Here is a 17,056-nt window from a genome sequence, read left to right as displayed (position 1 = left end):
TGAGTACAGAAGATTGTGATTTTGCAATTATCTACTTTTTCATAATTATAAGGGTGAGAGTGAGGCTCTTTTCAGCTTTCTCCATCTTAGGTGGAATCCGTCTTATTCATTGTTTAATTTGCATCTTATCCCTGTTCTCCTAACATTAGCACACCTAATCCAAGCCAGAACAACAGGCCTGGATGTTAAATCAGGACTATATAAGACCACCTAAGTGACACTTGGAAAGTAAATTTGCTTTCTGTGCCCTTTTTTTCTTTATATATGGAGAGTAAAAAGGAGAAAACTGTCAACCGTCTAGAGCTACTGTGAAGATTAAGTGACACAAAATAATTATAGCAGGTACCAAATATATGATCTATAAATACATTGTAAGTTTTAGATACCGACTTTCTGCCATTCTACTCTAAAATAAATTAATTATTCTTCAGTTTGCCTGAGTTAACTGTCTGCCTGGGGCAACTTTCTGATGGATTCATACAATGCAACGTGAGAAGAGGAAATATGGTTGGAGAGCTCCTGAGGAGCTGTTGGTGCTGAAGGAAATGTACAGAACCAGGTAATTTACATCAAACAGGGCCAGGATTTCCTTTAACATAGGCAAGTGCCTTCACGCACATCACCAGAAGGTGCCTGGTTTGGCAAGCAAATTACCCAATTATTCCCCCTCCAGGAGTCCAATTCTGAAAAGATATCTCTAGTTTTGGCTAGAGCAACTCCTTCCCAGGACACAGTGGTTGCAACAGAATCATAGGCTGGATTTCACCCTTACCTGCCCCCTTGGTCTGGTTTCTTTGGGCAGGGCACAGTCAGTTCAGTCTTGACCAGGGCCTATTCCTTAAAGATCCCATCCAAACTATAAATCTGTGTGCCCCACCCTGACTTGCAGGCCACACTTTATTTACTTTTAAATAACTCACAGATAGATTAAAGAACTCCTATGGAAGCATTCTTTTATAAAGAAAAAATTTATTTTTTTTCAAATTATGAAAACTCTGAATGCAAAATATGATATGAAGAAAATGCATAAAAGTAAAACTAATGAAATAAAATGCACCCTTAATACTCCATTTCCTAGAATTAATAGCTGGTGTGTATATATATATATATATATATATTATTTCAACCAGATATATATATACATATATTATTTTCTGTGCTTCAATCTTATCTTCATAAACATCATTACCAGTGGCATCAGGTTTTTAGGTGGAGGACTTCAGGCAAAATTTCCACACTGGAATAAAGATTGAACGGTATTTGTTTGATATCCTTGTCCTTGGTGACCTTGAAGCATAAAGAGACAAAAATAAACCAGTTGAGATGCAGGTGGTCATACATTTCTTTCTTCAATCACACTGCCTCTCCTCCCTGTGAGCCACATCTCTTCTTCTATTTCCATCTGAAGGACTCTTTTTTCATTCTCACCTATCTCCTTTAATGAATTCCTGTCGTTGGAGTCACATCTTCCCCCTCTGTTGGGGCCATGAAATGCAATATTCACTCCTACCCAGCATGAGCCCAAGTGAAAGGGCAGGAGATGTCAGGGAACAACAGGATAGAGAAAGGAGCTGGTGTGTCCAATGACAAGGGCTAAAGGAAAACTTCTCATTGGGCAGAAAGGTAGGAGGAGCGTACAAAATGTATTCCTGGTGCAACTGTGTCAAGGAAGGCTTGGGACTTTTGACAAATGGCCCTGAGAACTGGAACAATCAGAAAGCCTTTGCGTTTTTGTGTGTCTGAATGTGTTAGCCTTTGTTCTGATCTTTTTGCATTCCAATATTAGCCTTTATTTTTTCCAGGAATCCCACATGATTGTATGTGACAAACAGCATAAACTTTGTCATGTAGATCCAACCATCTCCGTCTACACAGAGATGTTTCTCACTAAAGACAGCTAGCTTTGTGTTCTGATTTGCTCAGGGACATCCTTGGTAATTTAGGACTGTTATGAGCTATGTTGACTACCCTCAAATTTAACTCCCTCTTCTGTTCTTTGTGTACCACAAAGAATTAAATGAGTTAATACATGAAACAATTGGATTATAAAGGATTAATGAAGATAATTATTGAAAAACCCTTAGAATAGTCTGAGTCATTCAGCACACTCAGTAAATGAGAGGCATCATTATTTCTATTCTATTAAGTACTTTCAGTCACATCCACTGTTTTAACAACTATGTCTATACTGACGTAATTCATAAAAGGCCCAGCCAAAATTATCCAAGTTCAAGCTCTATATATCAGATGGATAATTCTTAGATGTCCTGTGGGAATCTCAAACTTAACTTGTCTAGAGCAGAACACATTTTTTCCCTGGAACATGGGCTTCCTACTGTGCTCATAGAGATGTATTGAAGAATAAATGCAATCATATACATAAAAACATAACTTTTACTTCCAGCTTTACCCAGTAGATGCCCAGTTAGAAAAATCATATTTTCATTGCTATTTCAAAGACTCTGCAAGTTTTGTGTGTCAGTCTGATCCAGAAGAGAATTATGATTTATGTTGACCCTCTTGTGGAAACCCCAGATAAAGTTGTAGTGATTCGGGATAAAACTAAAAGCGTCTTTTTTTCCCATACAGTAATTCTGAGCCAGTAATATCTCCATTTGTTTTCCCAACCATTTTGGATTCTTTGATTTAGGAGACTCATGACAAAAGATGAAAAATAAGAATGGTCTGCTTTTGACTTTAAATCCAAAAGCATAGAAAAATTTATACAAATGAATCATTAGTAATTAATTAATAATGCAAACAATCACTTTGGGGTGACTTATGATATATAAAAGCAAGGACTTCTTTCAGAACTAGTGAAACACAGAGGAAGTAATCAGATGTATTTTCCAGGCCTCCTGTGGAAGTGCTAGATATCAAAGAAGAAATGGCTAGATGGGTGGTTAGGTGTAGGAGACATAGGACCCTAACTGGGATTCCTGGGCTACGGGAGGTTTAGATACAGTCAAATAAATCTAATGGCTATAGAAACAGACCGTAATGCATATTTAAAATGGTAGAATGTAGGCAAACTTTGTGTAGTCCCTTCAAAGCCAAAATGTAGGAGAAATAAGTTCTTTTCCAGAATGTTGTCCTGGGATGTCCAATTATGTCCATGAAGTAACAGAAAAGTGGGTCTGAGCTGGTAAGGACTACATATGAGTTCCATCCATGGTCACCTAAGCCAAGATGGCTAAAGAAGACATGCTAGCTTTGACTCTCAAATAAATTATGTATAATTTATTGAGGAAAATATGATTCTTGGGCTTATCAAAAACAACAAAAACATAAACAAACAAAAAACTACCACAAATTGAGAACCCCTGTATATAGGTTATCTGTCTTCAACTAGTCTGTATGGTGACATGTCTTCAACTAAAAGAGTGGTGACGTGATTCTCCTCTTGCCTTTCTCTTTCATCACCTTCCTTCTCACTGTAGATCACAGTCTTCCGTTCCCTAGGTGGAGGTGACTCCACTGGTCCTATCATGGCCAAAAGCAGGCTGGGATTTCATTGGAACACTTAGATATAAATTCATTAGTTCACCTTTGTCTGATGTTCTCCTGGACAAGAAATCTACGAGCTGTACTTATTATCAAGTATGGTTGAAGAACACTCTATTATTAGAATTTTAATAAATGTTCCAAATAAAATAAAGAGAAATATTCAGGACACCTTGGCATGATGTGTTCTATGGCAGGAGGAGGGTATCAGTGCAGTGTTTTTCTGAGGAAGGGGGATTTTGGTTGGCCCAGAAATATATTGGGGCAAATGAAGAGATGAGAGTAAGGGATTCTAAACAAAGGAAGCAGCATATGTCAAGACACTAGCTATGTAAAGAAATAGGGATTTTGAATATCAATCCTAAGTTATGGTCATTAGTCATAGTGGAAAATTGTGAAAGGAAACTGGAATGGAAGGTACGAACATACTGTTGTATTCATTTCTCCTTGTCTGGATACCTCCCCACATACACTATATTTGCACCAATGAAAAACAGTAATCTTCTTGAAGACAGAATTGATTTCATGAATGCATGTTTTGTGAGTATTGAAAGACTTAGAATCCAGTGGCATGTCCAATTATATACTGACAAATGAATGAGAAATGTAGTAAAATAATGAAATAATATATAGTCAGAGTTTAAATGAGAATCCCTCTGAAGACTCTGATTACCCCTACAATTATATTTTAGAGGTACAGGAATGGAAATAGAAAGGTGGTACCTTATTTAAGGAACTGCTGGATGGCGGTTGGTGAAAGTATCAGAAGAAACAGGAGGGGCCGCAGTTGGTGAGATGATTCTAAAGTTTGCAGGCGGTGACTGTGCTCCTGGGCGGGCTTCATCCTTCTGGAGTCATAAATTTGGGTACTTTAGTCTTTCACTTTATGACAGAAAGAACTGTTTTTTCTGCTTAATAGTTTCCTATATAAGTTGGATGTGTGTGTGTGTGTCAAAATCCCTTTTTATAGCATCTTCTCTCTGCTAATCTCTCTGGATGCTGGCATACATTTAGTTTTCTTAACCCACATTTCAGCATACACAGAAACTAGCATTATAGTATAAGAGAAAATGGATCTGAGCTGGCAATGATTAGGCATGGGGTCTGTTTAAGGCTACTTCTGCCAAGATGAGAAAAACACACTGCCTGCTTACTGATCCACCAGATAAAATCTGTAGACACTCTTCAGGAAAATATGAACTTTGGGTAACGATAACAAAATAATAAAGAAAAATCCAATCACATATAGCAAACTCCTGTAAAGAATAAGTCTGTCTTCAACTCATAGGTGTGGGGGAGTCATTGAGGCTGTAGGCTGTGTCAGTGTGAATCTTGGGGCCTGGGCAAAAAACTAAATGAGAGAATAATGACTTAATACTCCCCTTTTCTTTCTGTAAGTTGACTTCTTGTTCACTGCTGATAGAGGGTGCTGTAGCACAGAGGCAGGTGATTACACAGTCCAACTTACTGGTAAGTAAAATGTAGTGTGGAATAGGATTTGATACACACAGATATAAACTCATTCATGGACCCTTATTTTTACTTACCTGAGCAGGTAGTATATGTAATCTCAATTACTTACAGGGTTGAAAATATACTATAATTACTGTGGTGACAAGTATTATAAAGGAAATAAATGGACACGTGAAGGACACAAAGAGATGATCTGTCTTATGTTTGGTTGGGGTTATCAGGAGGTCTTGCTTGAGGACAGTTTTAGGCTGGCCCAGAAATATATAAGGGCCAGGGAAGGAATAGGAGAAAAAGATTCCAGACAAAGCGGGTACCGTATATGAAACAACGCATATAGGAAAGAGTAAGAATGTTGAAAATAAACTGTGAGTTATGGTTCTGAAGCAAAGGGAGAAAGCTGTGAATGAACAATACAATGTAAGAGAGGAACACATTCTTGTATTTCTTCATCTTTGTATACTCTCCTCCACTCTATATCTGGACCATAAATCACAATAATGTCTTTAGGTCAGGAATGATTTTATTAATGTATCCCTTATAAATCATAAAAATCTGAGAATCTAGTAGCATCTCTGCTTACATACTTAATAGATGAATGAGAAATACAGTAAAATAAAAAACTGTATTTAGTCAGATATTGATTGAAAAGCTCTGTCAAGATACTGATTATCCCTTTAATTATAACAAAGGGAGGCACAAAGAATGGCAACAAGAAGCTGGTACTTTGGTTAAAGAACTACCAGGTGGGGTTTGTGACATTTTCTGTGACATCTGAGGATGGTTCAGAGTTGGAGGTTCTCTGACGCCTGAAGCTTACCTATGCAGACTATCCACTTTTGAGAGGATACTATCTTATTGGAGTCATATGTTCGGGTGATTCTGGCACCTGTGTTCTGAGGAAAAGACTGACTTTTCTGATTAATGGTTTCACTGTGAGATAAAGCCTGATTATGTATGTGCCTCTATATCTGTATCTATCTATATCATCTATATCTATGTCATCATCTATCTGTTTTGCTTTTTTAAATTTATTTTTTTCTTTTCTTCTTTTTACATTGTCATCCCTCTTGCATTTTCTCTGGAAAACAGCATAATTTTAGATATCCTAACCTCTTCACCTGCACATTCACAAATGGCATTCATCCTTCATTTTATTGACTGAAATTCTATAGGTGTGTGATTGGGCCTTGGCTCTGTTTCTAGTGAAAACTCGTCTAGGCTAACTTGGTCAAGCACCTCTGCTGGAGTTATTTTTGTTAAACAACCTTCTAGGTTATAAGGGTAGAAGTTTCAGAACAATGTTAGCCAAATGGATGGAAGCCATTTTCATCAGGCAAATACGCAAAGGATTCCCGTAATTTGCACTTCAGGACCCAGAAAACTCAGCTGTCGGTTGTTTGGGCATACTGATCTTCATTTTGCTATCAGCACTCTCTGAAAGCACAGTTCCAGTCAGGGTTCTGGTTATCCAATGATATGCATCAGGTATCCAAAATCCTTCAGGATTCCCAACAGTAGTCAGAACCATTCCAGATTTCACTAGGGCATTCCCAGTAACTGTCTTTTTTTATACCTTGTTAATGTAAGGATAGTGGGTGTCCAGAAAATCATACGTGACTCTCTCTAATGTCACTAAGGGAAGCACTTAAGGACATTCTACTTCCAATATCAAATCGCTCTCATTTATTTCTACTTGTAGATTTCCATAGCATTTTTCTTTTGTCCTTAAGGAGATGGAAGAAAAGTGCTGAAAGATCTGTTTGCTTATGGTGGTTTCCTAGTGAGGACAACAAACCCTAGTCATCTTGTGTACCTCATCCTGTTTTAGAAGCTTCAAGAGTCTGTATTATAAAACCAAATGTAAAATTCAACACTATTTGAAATGCTTACTGATACATTACAGATATTTTAATATTTACTCTCACACTGGAAGAAACATACTCCCTAAACTACAAAAACTTTTTAATTGACTAAGTTGAATATGAATCTTGCATCTAACACTAATTATCTTTATTAACTTCGGAGAGATTTCTAACTGCTTTGAACCTCATGATTCTCATATGTGAAATGGGATATATGTTGCATCTTCATGGATATACAATAAAGAATATATGCTATAAATTTTGTAATAAACATAGCTTTACTTTAGAATCCAGTAAATGCTCAATAAGAAGAAATATCATTATTATTTTCATTGTTATAGTATATGCAGGGTTTGTGTGTTTGCTCTATTCACAGATATTTTATGCTTTATGTTGACCCAGTTGTAGAAAATCTCACTGAGGAGGTATGGGAAGAATATTAAATAAACTAGTCTCTATTCCCTTCTATCAAAGTTAGTAGTCTAATCTCATTGATAAAAGTGGATTGAACAAGTATCTCTTCAAAATAAGTCAAAACTGATAAGATCAGATATTACAGTTATCTCAGTGGAAAGGCCAAGAAGTGATATTGGACATAGAGGTGGTGTGATAATCGACACTGGAGACTCAGAAAGATGGAAGCGTGGGAGTAGGGTGAGGGATGAGAGATTATCTAATGGGTACCACATACACTATCCAGGTGATGGATACACTAAAAGTCCCAACTTCATCACTGTGCTATTTAGCCATATAACACAGCTGCACTTGTACCCCCTAAATCATTAAAAATTAAATATACAAAATAAAATACAAATAAAAACATTTTCATTACAGTAGCAGAATTTGGATGCCTAAGATCTTAGCTTTGCTTGGATATTAATTTAAATAGTTGTTGATTATTTTCCTCATAGTAATTTCTCCCTACTACCATCCCTGATCATGACTCATGCCATTCTGCTATCTATGCTTTAGATGAGTCATGACAGATGGTCATGCTTCTGTCTTCTTCGGAGTTTAGATCCCAAAGCATAATGAACCTATTTCATACACAAAACGAGTAAAAGGGCAAGTCTTTCCTGCTCAGCTGGTGAATCATAGATTGAGTGGTGAGACAACCTTTGAGTGGGTCACCAAAGCAGAAAAGGTCCATGGTGCATTTAGATGTAGGTGGCCATGGAGATACGTGTCTCTTTCTAAAGTTATTGTATCTAAGGGATTTTATGTATAGCAGAATAATTCCTATGAATGTAGAAATGGCTGTATTATGTATTTAGACAAGATAACTTAGAAACTGTCGCTCCATTATGTCTAAGCCATTATGCGTCAGAAAACGGATTGTCTTTAAATGTTGTAGCAGAGAACAAATGGATCGGAGCTGATAATGACTAGGAATGGGATTCATCTAACCACCTGAAGTAAGATGGCAAAGAGACTAGATTGATATCACCATCCACAAATAGCAATTTTAGAAAGTGTACAGAGAAATATGAATTATTGGAATGAACCAGTCAATAAGAACAAAAGCAGTAACAAAACAAAATGAAAAAATGAGAACTCCTTACATAGGAGTCCTGTCTTCAACTGGTACGCATGTATTAGGGATGCAGAAGGAAGGCTGGTCCGAGTGCCGCTTGGTAATCGGTAATATACTAGGTTGGAGGATAGTGATTCAGTTTTCCTTTTACCTTAGCTTCAAGTTGCCTGCCCATTCACTGAAGATATAGGCATCTGATCCATAGGCCTTAACATGGCAGTTAAAGACAAAGAATGAGATAGTGAGTCACAGTTACCTAATTTCTCAAGAGAAGCCTTGCAGAACCTGAATTATGGAAACAAACTCAAGCCATAACAATGTCTAACTTTAAATATATAGAAAAATATTTCAGAAATTTTGACATCTACATTCTGACTCTGGAAGCAATATATGACCATGAAATACTTCAGTTTTAGAGTTCATTAAGCCTGGATTTGAATATTGACTGTAAGGTTTAGAGGTACATGTGCAGGTTTGTTATATAGGTAAACTGCATGTCACAGGGGTTTGGTGGACAGATTATTTCATCACCCAAGTATTAAGCCTGATACCCACTAAGACTTGTTTTTTAATCCTCTCCCTCTTCCCATCGTCTTTCTTCAAGTAGGCCGCAGTGTCTGTTGTTCTCCTCTTTGGGTCCATGTGTTCTCATTGTTTAGCTCCATTTATAAGTAACAACATGTGGCATTGGGTTTTCTATTCTTGAATTAAGTTGCTTAGGATAATGGCATCCAGCTCCATTCATGTTGGTGCAAAGGACATGATCTGTTTGTTTTTTGTGGCTGTGTAGTATTCCATTGTGTACATGTGCCACACTTTCTTTATCCAGTCTAATGTCGGTGGACATTTAGGGTGATTCCATGTCTTTGCTATTGTGAATAGTGGTGCAACGAACGTATGCATGCATGTGTCTTTGTGGTAGAATAATTTATATTCCTTTGGGTATATGCCCAGTACTAGAATTGCTGGGTTAAATGGGAGTTCTGTTTTAAGATCTTTGAGGAAATGTCACACTGCTTTCCACAATGGCTGAACTAATTAACACTCCCACTGGCAGTATATAAGTGTTCCCTGTTCTGTGCAAGCTCACCAGCATTTGTTATTTTTTGACTTTTCAATAACAGTCACTCTGATTGGTGTGAGATGTTATCTCATTGTGGTTTTGATTTGCATTTCTCTAATAATTAGTGATGTTGAACTTTTTTTCATATGTTTGTTGGCCATGTGTATGTTTTCTATTGAGAAATGTTTGTTCATGTCCTTTACCCACTTTTGAATGGGGTGGCTCATTTTTTTCTTGTAAATTTGTTTACATTCCTTATAGATTCTGGATAACAGATCTTTGTTGGGTGCAGAGTTTGCAATTTTTTTTTTCTTATTCTGTAGATTGTTTGATTACTTTGTTGGTAGTTTCTTTTGCTGTGCAGAAGCTCATTAGTTTAATGAAGTCCTATTTGTCATTTTTTCCTCTATGTTTTAATTGTTTATGGCATCTTCAAAATGAAGTCTTTGCCAGGTCCTGTATCCAGAATGGTATTTTCTAGGTCATCTTCCAGGGATTTTATAGTTTTAGGTTTTACACTGAAGTCTTCAATTCATCTTGAGTTGACTTTTCTATATGGTGTAAGGAAGGGGTCCAGTTTTAATCTTCTGCATATGGCTAGCCAGTTATCCCAGCACCATTTATTGAAAAAAGCGTCCTTACCCCATTGCTTGTTATTGTCAACTTTGTCAAAGATCCAGTGATTGTAGTTGGGTGGCCTTATTTCTGAGCTCTCTATTCTGTTCCATTGGTCGATGTGTCTGTTTTTGTACCAGTACTATGCTGTTTTGGTTACTGTAACCTTGTAGTATAGTTTGAAGTTGGGCAAAGTGGTACCTCCAGCATTGTTCTTTTTGCTTAGGAATGCTTTGACTATTCAAGTTCATTTTTGGTTTTATATAAATTTTAAAATAGTGTTTTCTAATTCTGTGAAGAATGTCATTGGTGGTTTGATAGGAATAGCATTGAATCTGTACATTGCTTTGAGAAATATGGCCATTTTTAATAATATTGATTTTTCCTATCCACGAGCATGGAACTTTATTTGTTTGTGTTCCCTCATTTCTTTGAGCAGTGTTTTGTAATTCTTATTGTAGATAGGAATTATCTACAATAACTACCTCCTTGGTTAGCCTCTCTGTGACTGCCTAACCTCTCCAAGCTTCAGTTTCCTCATCTAAAAAATGAAATGATTGCCTCACTATTTTGATTTGAAGATTATGAGAAAAATGGATCCAAAGTGATGTACACAGTGCCTGTCACATAAGAGACAATATACAAAACATACTACATTCTAAGAAAACCCTCTCATCCCACAAAGAGTCTGCTCTAGAAAAAAATGTTGTATGGTGATTTCCAACCTTGATGAATACAAGAAATCTTTTTGTCAATTTCTGTGGCAATTGTGAATGGAATCACATTCCTGTTTTGACTCTCAGCTTGGATGTTGTTGGTTTATAGGAATGTGTACTGATTTTTGTATATTGATTTTGTATCCTGAAACTTTGCTGAAGCTGTTTATGAGATCAAAGAGCTTTTCTGCAGAGACTATGGGTTTTTCTAAGTATAGGATTTTGTCATCTGCAAAAAGGGATATTTTGACTTTCTCTTTTCCTACTTGGATGCCTTTTATTTCTTTATATTGCCTGATTCCTCTGGCCAGGATTTCTAGTACTCTGTTGAATAGCAATGGTGAGAGAGGCCATCCTTTCCTTGTTCCAGTTTTCAAGGGGAGTGCTTCTAGCTTTTGTCCATAAGGTATGATATTGGCTGTGGGTTTACTGGAGATGGTTCTTATTATTTTGAAGTGTGTTCATTCAATGTCTAGCGTATTTAGCGTTTTTAACATGAAGGGATGTTGCATTTTATTGGAAGCTGTTTCTGCATCGATTGAGATGATTATGTAGCATTTGATTTTAGTTCTGTTTATGTGATGAATCACATTTATTGCTTTGTGTATGTAATCTTGTATTCCAGAGATAAAGCCTACTTGACTGTGTTGAATGAGGTTTTTGATGTACTGCTGGATTTTGTTTACTTGTATTTTGTTGAGGATTTTTGCATCTGTGTTCATCAAGAATAACCACCTGAAGTTTTCTTTTTTTGTTGTGTCTCTGCCTTTTGGTATCAGGATGATGCTAACCTCATAGAATGAATTGGAGAGGAGTCCCTCCTCCTCAAATTTTGGAATAGTTTCAGTAGGAATGGTACCAACCCTTCTTTATGCATCTGATAGCATTTGGCTGTGAATCCATCTGGTCATGGGCTACTTTTAGTTGGTAGACTTTTCCTTACCGATTGAATTTCAGAACTTGTTATTGGTCTATTTAGATACTCAATTTCCTCCTGGGTTAGTCTTCAGAGGTTATATGTTTCTAGGAATTTATCCACTTCTTCTAGGTTTTATAGCTTGTGTGCATAGTGTTGATTATAGTAGTCTCTGAAGGATTGTTGTATTTCTGTGGGGTCAGTGGTAATTTCCCTTTGTCATTTCTAATTGTGTTTATTTAGATCTTGTCTCTTTTTTTAGTCTATCTAGCAATCTCTCTTATTGATTTTTTCAATAGGTGAACTCCTGGCTTTGTTGATCTTTTGTCTGTTTTTTTTTTACATCTCAATTTCTTTTAGTTTAGCTCTGATATTGGTTATTTCTTGTGTCCTGCTAACTTGTGGATTGATTGTTCTTGTTTTTCTAGTTCTAGTTGTGATGTTAGGTTGTTAATGTGAGATCTTTTAAATTTTTTGATGTGAGTGTTTAGTGCTACAAATCTCTCTCTTAAGACTGACTTAGCAATGTCCCAGAGATTCTGATGTATTTTATCTTTGTTCTCATTAGTTTCAAAGAATTTCTCTATTTCTGCCTTCATTATTCACCCAAAAGTCATTCAGGAGAAGGTTGTTTAATTTCCATGTAACTGTATGGTTGGAGCCATTTTCTTACTATAGATTTATACTTTTATTGCACTATGTTCTGAGAAGGTGGCTAGTATGATTCTGTTTTCTTGAATTTGCTGAGGATTGTTTTATATCTGATTGTGTGGTCAATTTTAGAGTGTATGCTATGTGGCAATAAGAAGAATGTGTGTTCCGTGGTTTTAGGTGGAGAGTTCTGTAAATGTTCATTAGGTCCATCTGGTCAAGTATTGAGTGCAGGTCCTGAATATCTTTGCTATTTCTTTTGCCTCAATGATCAATCTAATACTGCCAGTGTGGTGTTGAAGTCTCCCGCTATTATTGTATGTGAATCTAAGTCTCTTTGTGGGTCTCTGAGAACTTGTTTTATGAGTGTAGGTGCACCTGTGTTGTGTGTGTATATATTCAAGATATTTAGGTCTTCTTGTTAAATCAAAGCCTTTACCATTATGAAATGCCCTTCTTTGTCTTTTTAACTCTTTGTTGGTTTAAAGTCTGTTTTGTCTGAAATTAGGATGGCACCCTCTGTTTTTTATTTCTGCTTTCTGTTTGTTTGGTAGATTTTTCTTTGTCTCTTTATTTTGAGCTAATGGGTGTCATTGCATGTGAGATAGGTCTCTTGAAGACAGTATACCATTGGGTCTTGCTTCTTTATCCAGCTGGCCACTCTGTGCCTTTTAAGTGGAGTGTGTAGTCTGTTTACATTAAAGGTTAATATTGACATCTGCAGATTTGATACTGTCATTGTGTTGTTAGCCGATTATTATGCAGACTTGTTTGTGTGGTTGCTTTATAGTGTCACTATTCTGTGTACTTACTTGTGTTTTTGTAGTGTCTGGTAATGTTCTTTCCTTTCCATAATTTTCAGTATCTCTTATAAGGCAGGTCTGGTGGTAACAAATTCCCTCAGCATCTGTTTGTCTAAAAGGGACCTCATTTCTTTTTTCATTTATGAAGATTTGTTTGACTGTATATGAAATAATTGATTGAAAATTATTTTTTTTAAGAATGCTGAATATAGGCCCAAAGCTCTTCTGGCTTGTCAGGCTCCTGTTGAAAGTTCTGCTGTTAGCCCGATAGGGTTCGTTTTGTAGATGACCTGCCCTTTCTTTCTAGCTGTCTTTAACATTTTAAAATTCATTTCAACCTTGGAGAAGCTTATGATTATGTGTCTTGGGGATGGTCTTTTTGTGTAGTATCTCACAGGAGTTCTCTATGTACTCTGAATTTGAAAGTTTGCCTCTCTAACAAGGTTGGGGAAGTTTTCATGGATGATATCCTGAAATGTGTTTTAAAGGTGTTTGCTTTCTCCTTGTCTCTTTCAGGGACACCAATGAGTTCTAGACTTTGTCTCTTCACATAATCCCATATTTCTCAGAGTTTTTTTTCATTCTTTTTAGTTCCTTTTTTCTTTATTTTATTTCTGATTGAGTTATTTCAGAAAGCCAGTCTTTGAACTCTGAGGTTTTTTCCTTAGGTTATTTCATTCTGGTGTTAATACATGCAATTGCATTATGAAATTCTTGTAGTGTATTTTTCAGCTTTATCAGATCAATTTAGTTCTTTTTTATGATGGCCATTTTTTTCTATCAGCTCCTGTATCATTTTATTGAAACCCTTAGATTTCTTGGGCTGAGTTTTAACTTTCTCTTGAATGTCAATTATCTTAATTCCCACCCATAATCTGAATTCTATTTCTGTCATTTCAGCCATTTCAGCCTGGCTAAGAACCTTTGCTGGGGAACTAGTGCAATCATTTGGAGGAAACAAGACACTCTGGCTTTCTGAATTGCCAGAGTTCTTGCACTGTTTCTTTCTTTTGAGTAGTTAGAAACCTTCTTTCCTGGATGTTTTTAGAGAGCTGAGGCTTTGTGCAGGATTTTAATTTCTAGCTAAATTCTTGTCCATGGTTACACAGGGGTCTATATTAGCAAAATATTTTTGGTGTTGGAGTTTTGGGCTGTGATCCAGTAGGTGGCGTTTAAGTGTACTGGTCAGTAGGTAGACTCTTGCTCTGCCATATGCAAGGCATGCTCCCTCTCAGTGCTCTGAAAGTGTGGGCTCCTTTCCCACTTGAGTACTGGCTGCAGATCTTGGTTTGGCACACTGCAGCTCTGGGGTGAGCTCAGACTTTATGTTCCCTCCCCAGCTTGGAGGCTGCAGCAGAAGAAACCTTAGCAGTGGTATGGTAGAGGGCCTTTCACTTGCCTCTTGGTGGTCCACCCCAGGGAAATGAGGAGCTGCTATCAGCCAGTGCAATTGGCCTAAGATGGGGCAGCTGTGCTGGGGGTCCAAGCCAGAGGGTCCTTGTTTGGTGAAGAGCAGGGCTACGGGTGGATCACAAGAGAGATAGACTGAGTTCTTCTCCTAAGGGCAACTGCAGCTCCTCCTCAGTCTGAAGGCAGCAGGGCAGTACCACTGCAGCAGCAGTGGCAGAGGGCCTTTTGGTTGCCTCTGGGAGCTGCACCTCAGAGAAATGCAGAGCCACTGCTACAGGGAATGTTCAGCTAGGAAATGGGCAGTTACATTGCTGGCCACAACTAGGGGCTCAGCTCATTGAAGAGTGGGGCACTGAGGATTCATAGGGAGAAGAGACTGTGCCTCACTGCCTGTATGGTGACTGTAGTATGCTAGAAGCGCAGGTGAAACTCTCGGGGTCTTTGTTTCTTCCTTGGACTAAGGGGATCGGGGCAGAACCACTGCTTTGGCCATTGCAGTGGGGCAATCAGTTGCCTCTGGGACCCCCCAGGGAAACACAGAGTCACTAGCAGACATTATGCTTAGCCATGGGTGAGGCAGCTGTTCTGTAGTTCAAAGCCAGGAGCCCTGTCTGGTGAAGAGTGGGGCTGGGAGCTCATAGGGAAGAGAGACTGGACTCCTCTCCAGTGCTCGCTGTTGTGCGCTGGAGGTGCCAGCATAGTGACCAGATCCTTTGTTTCTTTCATGGCCCCAGCGCAGTTAGGGCAGTGCCACTGCAGCTGCAATGGTGGAGGAGTTGTGGGTAGTCTCTGAGATTTTCTCCTGAGACAAATGCAAAGCTGCTTTCCACTGAAGTGTTCAGGAGGGGGCAGGGTAGTTGTGTTCGAGCCCTAGGCCTGAGGGCCCCACCCAGTGAGGAGAAATGTGAACAGGGACCTATGTTTACAACACTCCAGCCACTTTTCCGTGGGGTGGCTCCAGTGTGCTGGGGATCTACCCATCACCAATCACTGCCCTTCCTTCAGAACCTGAAGGCAATTGATGTGAGGGCTGCAAGACAGGAAAAATGTCAGCCTAACTTTCCCGCTAGGAGTTCCATCCCAGGGAAGTATAGAGATGCTATAGTCACCATAGCCCAGGCAGGGAGTAGCTGGAGTCTGAAGTCAGGAGGTCCTGCCCAGTGAGGAGAACTGGCATCCGGAATCCATGTATAAAACAGTCTGGCCACTCTTTCATGAGGCATCTGTGGTGTGCTGGGGATCCGGCCAGTCCCTAATCACCACACACGCTCCAGGGCCTGAAGGCAGCCGTGACAGTGGCTGTGAAACAGCAAAAGTGGCGGGCTGCCTCTCCCTCTGGGGGCTCCATGCCAGGGAAGTGCAGATCTGCTACCGGCCGAGGAGCCCAGGCAGGGGGGTGCCTGGAGTACTACGCTAGTGGACTTTATCCTGTGAGGTGCAGTGGAGGCGAGGCTTGCAGTCCAGTGCTGCTTAGTCCCCTGGATTTAGCTCCTTTCCTGAAGGCCTGTGGCGCAGCCTGACCTCCCCTATTGCCAGAGCTGCAGCTGCTAATTCCAGGATACTTGGATCCAAGGCTCCAAGTGTTCCCTGTATGCCTGAGTGGTGGCTCGGCCCAGGCTCCACTTAGCTCCCCCCTCAGTCTGAAAGCTCCAGTGGGGTAGTCTCATGGGAATATCTCCTGAGCCCAGGGTGGCAAAGGTATGGGTCCACAGAGACTCTCACTCACCCACCATCTCCCTGCAGTGGAGAAGCCTCCTCTGGCTTCACGCCATTCCCAGGTGAGCAATTGTCTTGTCTTACTCTTCTCTATTCTCCATGGGTAAAGCTGTTTTCTTGGTGGTTCTCAATGGTCCACCTGGATGTTCCAGTTGAAGATCTAGCATTTACTTGCTACTCTCTTCTCTCTACAAGAGTGGTGCACACTAGCTGTTTCTAGTTAGTTATCTTGTCCCTCAAAAGCAGTATCTTAAATGAAGATTTAACCTCTCATTTCCTCAGTATTTAGAAATATGAAATGTGACGACTAATAATGACATCATCAAGGCAGTGTAATGCAGAACAAATAAGAAAAGATACATAAAGTACATATAATTTACATTTAGCACACTCACTATCTTTGTAAACTTGGGGAATATTTTTAAATCCTATGTATTTCAGTTTTCTCTTATGTATAAGGCTAAGAGTAGCATTCTCATGACTGTGTTATGAAAAAAGGATGTGATAATATACATATACATATAGAATGCAGGTTTTAAAACCAGTACCCTGTAAATACTCAGAAAGTAGAATATCATTTGTGTTTGGTATTATACTCATTCTGCAGGGATTTGGATGTCTACTCTGATCACTTATGTCTTGTACTCCCTGTTCACCTTTCTCATGGAAACCCTAGATCAAACTGGTATAGAAAGTATTTTATTAAAAAAACTTCTTTATTCGTTTCTACCACTTATTGACAAAAACATCTTGAGTTATTATCTTCTCAAAAATAGTCAAATAAAACAGTCCA

General features: G+C 38.6%; 1 protein-coding gene across 5 annotated transcripts in view; it reads right to left on the bottom strand.

Annotated features, from left to right (window-relative positions):
- Positions 1 to 947: 947 nt before the first annotated feature.
- Positions 948 to 17,056, bottom strand: part of PYHIN1 (pyrin and HIN domain family, member 1) — a 38,982-nt gene continuing 22,873 nt past the window's right edge. For 2 of the 5 annotated variants that reach the window (XM_011978636.1, XM_011978650.1), the window contains exons 8-9: positions 4,228 to 4,352; positions 948 to 1,287 (exon numbers count right to left, since the gene is read on the bottom strand). In XM_011978636.1, the coding sequence (XP_011834026.1) occupies positions 4,233 to 4,352 (120 nt within the window). In that variant the 3' untranslated portion in view covers positions 948 to 1,287; positions 4,228 to 4,232. The remainder of the gene's footprint in view (positions 1,288 to 4,227; positions 4,353 to 17,056) is intronic. The other 3 variants (XM_011978661.1, XM_011978668.1, XM_011978644.1) reach the window with 2 other exon arrangements.

The sequence above is a fragment of the Mandrillus leucophaeus genome, unplaced genomic scaffold (genome assembly GCF_000951045.1).
Source record: "Mandrillus leucophaeus isolate KB7577 unplaced genomic scaffold, Mleu.le_1.0 Scaffold1034, whole genome shotgun sequence".
Taxonomy (NCBI): domain Eukaryota; kingdom Metazoa; phylum Chordata; class Mammalia; order Primates; family Cercopithecidae; genus Mandrillus; species Mandrillus leucophaeus.
This window is presented reverse-complemented; position numbering and strand designations above follow the sequence as displayed.